This window comes from Cicer arietinum, chromosome 2 (assembly GCF_000331145.2).
Source record: "Cicer arietinum cultivar CDC Frontier isolate Library 1 chromosome 2, Cicar.CDCFrontier_v2.0, whole genome shotgun sequence".
NCBI lineage: Eukaryota > Viridiplantae > Streptophyta > Magnoliopsida > Fabales > Fabaceae > Cicer > Cicer arietinum.
Genome location: NC_021161.2, coordinates 883,472 through 890,962, shown reverse-complemented (window position 1 = coordinate 890,962; position 7,491 = coordinate 883,472). Strand labels below are relative to the sequence as shown.

General features: G+C 32.6%; 2 protein-coding genes and 1 pseudogene across 5 annotated transcripts in view; 1 reads left to right on the top strand and 2 right to left on the bottom strand.

The window, feature by feature from the left end:
* Nucleotides 1-17: 17 nt before the first annotated feature.
* LOC101503673 (uncharacterized) lies at nt 18-6,324 on the bottom strand. Of its 3 annotated transcripts, none has more exons than XM_027331849.2 (20): nt 6,195-6,324; nt 5,634-5,800; nt 5,461-5,498; nt 5,344-5,366; nt 4,110-4,216; nt 3,772-3,823; nt 3,599-3,683; nt 3,316-3,406; nt 3,193-3,231; nt 2,961-3,028; nt 2,805-2,867; nt 2,638-2,693; nt 2,483-2,556; nt 2,085-2,177; nt 1,885-1,986; nt 1,702-1,782; nt 1,508-1,599; nt 1,373-1,391; nt 676-786; nt 18-574 (listed from the first exon to the last, which is right to left on the bottom strand). In XM_027331849.2, the coding sequence occupies exons 2-20, from the start codon at nt 5,742-5,744 to the stop codon at nt 461-463; spliced, it is 1,419 nt and encodes a 472-aa protein (XP_027187650.1). In that variant the 5' UTR covers nt 5,745-5,800; nt 6,195-6,324; the 3' UTR covers nt 18-460. The 3 variants fall into 3 exon arrangements, with proteins under 3 accessions (XP_027187650.1, XP_027187651.1, XP_027187649.1); XM_027331850.2 differs by having other exon boundaries at nt 1,373-1,388; XM_027331848.2 differs by having other exon boundaries at nt 5,634-5,794.
* A 287-nt stretch (nt 6,325-6,611) lies between these two features.
* The window catches only part of LOC101504425 (protein NRT1/ PTR FAMILY 2.9-like), a 2,352-nt pseudogene continuing 1,472 nt past the window's right edge, over nt 6,612-7,491 (bottom strand).
* LOC113785452 (DNA polymerase lambda-like) overlaps nt 7,293-7,491 on the top strand; it is a 3,593-nt gene continuing 3,394 nt past the window's right edge. For both annotated transcript variants that reach the window (XR_003471514.2, XM_073365108.1), the window contains exon 1: nt 7,293-7,432. Coding sequence is in view for 1 of the 2 variants with exons in the window: in XM_073365108.1 (XP_073221209.1) it covers nt 7,414-7,432 (19 nt within the window). In the remaining variant the exon portion in view is untranslated. The remainder of the gene's footprint in view (nt 7,433-7,491) is intronic.

Below are 7,491 nucleotides of genomic sequence, written 5' to 3'. Positions count from 1 at the left end.
AAAATTACAGCTAACAATTGAAATAAAATAAAAATCAATTGCTATATACATGTAATAGATTCTTTGATATGGTAAAACTCAATCACAGCTTCCAAAGATTGTAACATTTGTTTTTGGTGTGGAAATAACACCACAATCCTTCAAAGAATACAGCTGCTATTGACTCAAAAACTATATTTCCATTGTGGAAAACATGAATACTTCTATTTTCTAAGCATCATACAAAAAAAGTAGTAGTAGAGTTGTCAATCGTGCGGATTGGGGAAAATAGCAGTTTGTTCAAATTCTGCTATGCTACTGCCATACGACAAAACTTTGTACTAAATTGTGTATCAAGGAACAATTGTGATTTGTTCATATTCTATTATGCTATATAGTTACAACGCCTCTATATCCACTATATGACAACACTTAGTGGTAGCGATGATAATTCTACAAAAAAAGCCAAAAGAAACAACTCTCATATACATGAATTGTAACGACGTTTCTTCTTCTCTGGTGTCGAATGTACCTGTGCTTTGATACCATATGTTTTTAGCTGATAATTTTCAAAAGCCTCTGAAATTTTTTCCACCTATATAGGATTTGTTCAAAGTACAAGGTCAGTGAACTTGGCATGAATGTCTACAAAGACAACAATATCAAAAACTTGGAATGGATTTAATTTAGACTGACCAGTTCCGGCTTTTTTGAGTACACCCTTACAATCATATCTTGACAGAATGCAGGTAACAAGTGACTTATGCGCTCGTCGGGTATTGTAAATTTCTCGGAGCTTTCATAATCCTGAATAGATTATAAAGATGTAAATGAAATATATACCAGCCAGTAGAAATTATAAAATAATTCTTCAAGTTCCACTTTCAATTAATAGTAAAAAAAGGAAATGAACTTGAACTAGTTAGCTAGATAGAATAATTGAAAAACTAGAAACCGTCAAGAAGTACGTCAATTAAGAGGGTTTGCTAGTCTGAAAAGAAGACATAATGTCTGTTTATATTGACTTGTTTGAATTTATCTATTGGCATAAGCACTAGTGAGACTCTTTGAGAGAGCTTATAGAAACAACTTTTGACATGTTCATAAATTGTTTTCGACTTATTTTCATAAGCTCTTTAGGATAGCTTATGAAAACAGCTTATAGCTTGAATGAAAACAATTTGGCATTACTTTAACTTTAATTGTAGAAATAGCTAATACATAAGCTCATATACGATAAGCATTTATGCTATAACTGCTTAATTATGCTCTTTATCCAAACAGGGCCATAACATCACCTAATAAATCGCCTAATACAATATAAAGACCATCGAAAACAAAATACAAGATGCTTATATCTTTTGATAAAACATAGTTAGGTTCATTGATGTACCTTGAAAAAGTGGATGCTGCTACCAAAACATGAACCAGAATAGATAAGAAAAGATTAAGTTAGCAAATGATATTAGGAAGTTAAAAACAAACTGAAGGTCCGCAGTAATTAATACTATGATTCTTCATTGAATACCTTTCAAGAGGATTATCCTTTCCGCGAGTCAAATCGATTTTGGTGTTGCAAACAGCTACATCCTCCTCTTTCAACATAACCCCACCATTTTTCTGTCAAATGATGTTACATAAAAAACAATTTGGAATTCCTTGTTGAACCTTGACAAGAATCACAAGCATACACGAATGAGAAGAATTAAAGAGAATAAGGACCTGTGAACAAACTATATCCTTTGGAGTGACTTTCTTAAAATTATCCATTATATCCCTTGGAACAGCATACTCATTACAGAACTGCAAAATGAAAGAGAAAAATCCTCGTTTTCAGAAACCTTAAACAAAAATTGTTGAATGGATAAGAAAAACGTCACACAAAAGTAACCGGTAAAAACATGCCTGATACAGGTTCCGCCTTCGAATGCGCAGGATCAACTCTCTAGCCTCCTTCAGTTCGGACGCATGAGAAATCTCAATGGTTTTAATTATAGAATCATCCAGCTGCATTTTTCAAAATAAAATATATTTTACTATACATAAAAATGATACAAAATGCTTTCAATACATTTTTATTTGAAAGAAGCTCTCAAAATAATAACCTTCCAATATTCACCAGGATCTTGAATGCTAGATGAAATCTGCAAATAATCATTTGCTTGCACAAGTGCATCAACCACCATAAGCTCTATTGCCTGGAAACATCAAGATGAGGTTAGAAATAATTAAAACCAGTGTTGTCAAAGAAAACAGATGTTTGTTCAAATTATACTACGTTACAATGCTATAATGCTGCTATAGCCACTATTTGACACTACTTGGTACTAAATCGCATATCGTGGAATAGTAGTGGTTTGCTAAAATTCCGCTACACTGTAGCACTACAAAGCCAATATAGCTGTTATTTGGAAACACTGATTAAAATCAAAAAGTGGAAGTTTATGGATGTTAAAGAGACAGGAAAGGATAAAATAAAAAGCAAGGGGTAACAACTTTGTACCTTTACTTTTGGATGTGTATAAACTGTTCTATACAGATCAGCACGAGTTGCAAACAACTTGTGGATGGTAAGATCTAGAAAATGACAAAGCCAAACGCAACTTAGAAACATGCAATTGAATCAGCATTAAAAAAAATGTGAGACATAACACTAACAATCCTTTGCACGATAACAAATCTCGTCATCTAAAACCCGCATGGTCTCCAATAACCTGCAAGGACACCACAATTTATGATATTGAAGAGACATATATCCCTTGGGTATATTATATACTTCTAATTTATTGCTAAGAAAAAGTTATTTTGAAAATAATTCATGAAACCTCTGAAATTCAAAGTTGCATCCAACACCACAAGCTCGACAGTCACGAGCAATATAGTCAAATCTGCAAATCAGTAGTTTCCACAAAGCATTACTTAGATGAATGGAAAAAAATTGTAAACCAGATTCAACTGTTAAATTTTATGTGCTTACTTACTTGTCAACATCGATTCCATTTCGTCCATTTGCAACAATATCATACAGGAAACTCTTCTCACTTGAGCTCTAAATAACAAACAAAAGGAAAACAAATTATATTAAAAGCAGAAAAAAAGAGATGTTTGAACTAAATACTGACAATAAGAATAAACAAAACTCATCAATCCTATCGGACATCAACAAATATTTTGGGAATAAATAATTTAAATACAAAAAATAAAAAATCTTACCCTAGGAAGAGCAAATTCGGAGCTCGCCAATATCATCTCCTGCCAAATTAAAAGTCTACTATTCAGTAACTCAATATACTTGATATAAAACAGGTAAAAGACAATTGAAAGTAGTAGCATTACCTTGACTCTTTTTAACATCTGAGGATCAATATCAATACGGTGTTCCTCAACTATATGATCAACCATATTGACAGACATTTGTTCATGCGACCTACGAAGTACAAAACATTACACAACATTACACATTGTATGTATGGTGTGTATAATCATAATGACCACAAAGTTTTACGAATAACCATATAAAACATAGTAATAATTTTTTACACAGGACTTAGAAACACAAGAAAACTTATTTCTATAACATTACAAAGAAAAATGAAATGAATTCAAATGACAATAGTACCAATCAGAACCGCTCATAACTTGGGGAAGAAACTCGCGTTCAAACAAGTGACTGAATGGCCCGTGTCCCACATCATGCATAAGTCCTAACAAGAATGATGACTATGTCAGGAATAAATAAAAACTTTTAATGGAAATAAAATCACGACCAGTTTTGAAAAAAAAATTATATACCAGCAAGTTTCACCGTTTGAATATCAAATTTATCAATACCAAGCTCACTTCCCTGAAAGATCACAGGCATGGATGATACTTTCAACAAAAAGACTATTATACCTTCTATAGTGTTGTCAATTGCAGATCATAGAAAATAACAAATTGTTCGTATTCGTTTCCACAACAATGCTATAGCAGCACTATAGTTGCTATTTTGCTTGGTAAGCCGCTACAGTTGCTATTTAACATTTTGTACCAAATAGCAATTTGTTCAAATTCTACTACGCTATAGTCGCTATTTAACAACACTGACCTTTAAAAGGGCAAATTATAAAATTAAAAAAAAAAAAAATTACTTGATATCTATTAAGCTTTTCAACAGATTGGCCAGCAATCCAGTACACTCCAAGAGAATGTTCAAATCTGGAATGAACAGCGCCTGGGTAAACCAAGTGTGTCAAACCTGAAACATAAAACAAATTCATCTATTGGAGAGATCATACAACTGAAAATTCAAAAAAGTTATATCAAGTCATGCATGCACTAAAGGTATATCAGTGAATCTGTGATAGGTATTTCATAAGATCCTTGATATATTACTATATTGCATCAAAGATGCAACATTTTCGCGTATAGTTATAAATAGATTAATTATTGTCATTACTTATCGGGGAATCAAACTGGCGACCTCTTTGTGTTGGTTGCATAATGGCATAAATGCAAATACTATTCCATTTAAGGTTCCATAATACTCAACTATGTGTGTTTTCATCACTGTAACATAGTAGTGAAAAATCAGAATTCAGAAATATCTTTTATTCTTCTTTTTACACACATGGCCAAAGTTTGCATCATGTAATAATAATTCGCGTAACTTACACAATTTTACATCAGGTGGCCGAATTCGCGTAACACTAAACTTGTTATAAAGCAAACACAGCTTTACGAAATTGCAAAGTTATACTCTTTAACTTAGTGTCGTTTCAATATGAAATCTTCCCCATAAAACTAACACAAATGAAGAATTGAAAGCTATATAAAAACATACCACTCTAATAAACTGTAAAACCTGTTTTACACAAAATAAAAATGCTTGTAACTCATTTTCTGCAAGTAAAACTCATTAGGCGTACATGGCTCAGAAGAAGTGTAGGATATTATGACACATAAATATATACAGGAGATGGTAATGAGTTCCATGATAATAGTCGATTCACTTAAGTCTCAATACACTAATTATTGTCTCTAAAGAATTGAAATGAACAAATTTAAAACATAATAACGCATTCTACAGTGTAATACTTGATTGCCTGTTATTCATTCCATTATATATAACAACCTGATTTCAACCATTACAATATCTTCAAATAAAAAGGCAACAAAACACAAATTATGACTACTATAACCTAAGCTCCCACATAAAATACAAAAATATCCAATCATGAAGAATTCAGAGCTATCTCCACCATTTCAAGAACAATTCATTCATATACAAAAACAACCAAAAAGATGACTAGTTTCATTATGCAAATCACAATGATAAAAAATATAATTTAAAACAATGAATAGTGCAAGAATATATCAACTCACCAAGTTGTTTCAACTCACGAAGCCTGCAATATATAAAACAAAAAAATAAATAAATAAATAAATATCCAATTCAGAAAATATCGAGATTTTGGAAATAACAAATAGTTTCAATCTTGCCTCTGAAACTGTTCTGTGTCAATGAACTTCAAACTCAGCTGAAAACACACACACAAAAAATCATAAAATTAAAAAAAATAAAAATAAATGAATAACGCCATTGTCACATAGTGTAGAGTTTCTTTGAAGCTATTAAATTCAACAAAAAATTGAAAAAGAAAAAGAAAAGTTACAGAATCGATGAAGATGTTGCCATGGAGGTTGTCATGAATGTGTTTCTCACGAGAAGAAACGACGTCGTAACGCAGAGGCAACGAAACGCCGTCGTTGCAATATGCTCCCATTCAGTGGCGGAGCTTGACTAATAAGCTTGGGGTGGCCGACATTAAAATATCTGAACCTTATATGCAACATAAAACACTTATCTAAATCAATCAATTCTTTTACTTTTCTTCATTCTCACAAACTTATCTAAATCAATCCATTTAAGAAACATAAAACATCTTACATGCAACAAAAAAACTCAAACACTTTATATGGACAAAAAAACTCAAATAAAAATGCAACAAAACTCAAACACCTTATATGCAACAAAAAAACTCAAACACTTTATATGAACATAAAATCAAACACCTTATGTGCAACAAAAAAAAAGACTCAAACACTTTATATAAACATAAAATCAAACACCTTATATGCAACACAAAAACTCTAAACAAAAATCAACACTAACGTCTAATTGAAACTCCAAATCAAAACTAACTAACAAAAATCAGCACTAACAAAATAAGAACCTTTTGAACAAAGCAGCAACGCGGCGAACAGAGAGGGACGAACGGCCACCGCCGCAGAGGCAGTCAGGCAGAGGCGGCCGCGCGTTTGTCGTGAATCTGATTCTGGAAGAGGGAGGGAGGAAGGCTGGAAGAGAGAAGAAGAAAGAGAAAGAAAGAGAAAATTGAATTAGGAGTAGATATTGTTTGTAATTTTTTAGTTTTAATCAGGACATTTTAATCATTTTTTTTTATAATTTTTTTTTTGGATGGCCGGGGCCCCGTGTTTCTGTAAAGCTCCGCCCCGCGTTCAAAAATGCAAATAGAATTCCACACTAAACATGAATTGATACCCCTTCCACTCTCTTATTTTATTTATTTTTTGTTCTAGATTCCACCCTTTTGTTATATTATAAGAATATTGCAATTACAATAAAAGGATACTAATCAATCCATACAACAATATTATTCCTTTTAGGCCAATTAAAAAGAGCACAACTTCATACACTACCTATCATTATATTTTCATGCATTACCAATGCTAGTGCTGCTAGTTTCTCTATATTTATACCATTTGGAACACATAAGAAAGTACAAAAAGTTCAACAATTCTAATGCTGCAACCATATAATAAAAGAATTCCAATCTTCCCTTATTAAGATCTTCTGGTAACCAATTTCCTGTTGCAGATTTAGATGTAGTTCTATGAACAACTGAAATTAGAGAAGCACTCAAATAACTTGATCCTGCCATGCCACAATAAAAAAGTGACCCTCCAATGCTTTTCATATTCTCAGGAAACTGTTTATAGTAAAATTCAATTTGTCCAACAGAAGTGAATGTTTCAGCTAGTCCTGCTAGAATTAATTGAGGAATCAACCAAAAACCCGACATCGATGAAATAGCGCCTTTTCTCGGTTGAATTCCTATAGGATTTGTTATAGCTAAGTGTCTTCTTTGAGTTTCAACAAATGCAGATACAAGCATGCATAGTATAGACAGAAACATGCCAACTCCCATCCTTTGAAGGATTGTTATGCCGCCGTCTTTTCCAGTGATTTTTCTGAGTAATGGAACAACTGTTCTATCATAGATTGGTAACCATAAGGTCATGCTTAGCATTAAGAAGACGGAATAAGATGCACCAGGAATCTTGAAGTTGCTGTTTCCGATTCTTCTATTTGATTGAAGGGCTTGAAACACAAGGAGAGTGTGTTGTTGAACAACTACTAGAGAGTACAAAATGGCTGAAAACCATATTGGTAACACTCTTATCAAACACTTCAACTCTTCCACTTGTTGCATGCTGCATAGGCTCCAT

Coding starts and splice junctions, on each gene's coding strand:
- LOC101503673 (XM_027331849.2), bottom strand. CDS start 5,744: ATGGGAGCATATTGCAACGACGGCGTTTCGTTGCCTCTGCGTTACGAC. Junction 2,557..2,637: donor TTGTTATCGTGCAAAGGATT/GTTAGTGTTATG, acceptor GTCATTTTCTAG/ATCTTACCATCCACAAGTTG. Junction 1,600..1,701: donor AGGATATAGTTTGTTCACAG/GTCCTTATTCTC, acceptor ATCATTTGACAG/AAAAATGGTGGGGTTATGTT.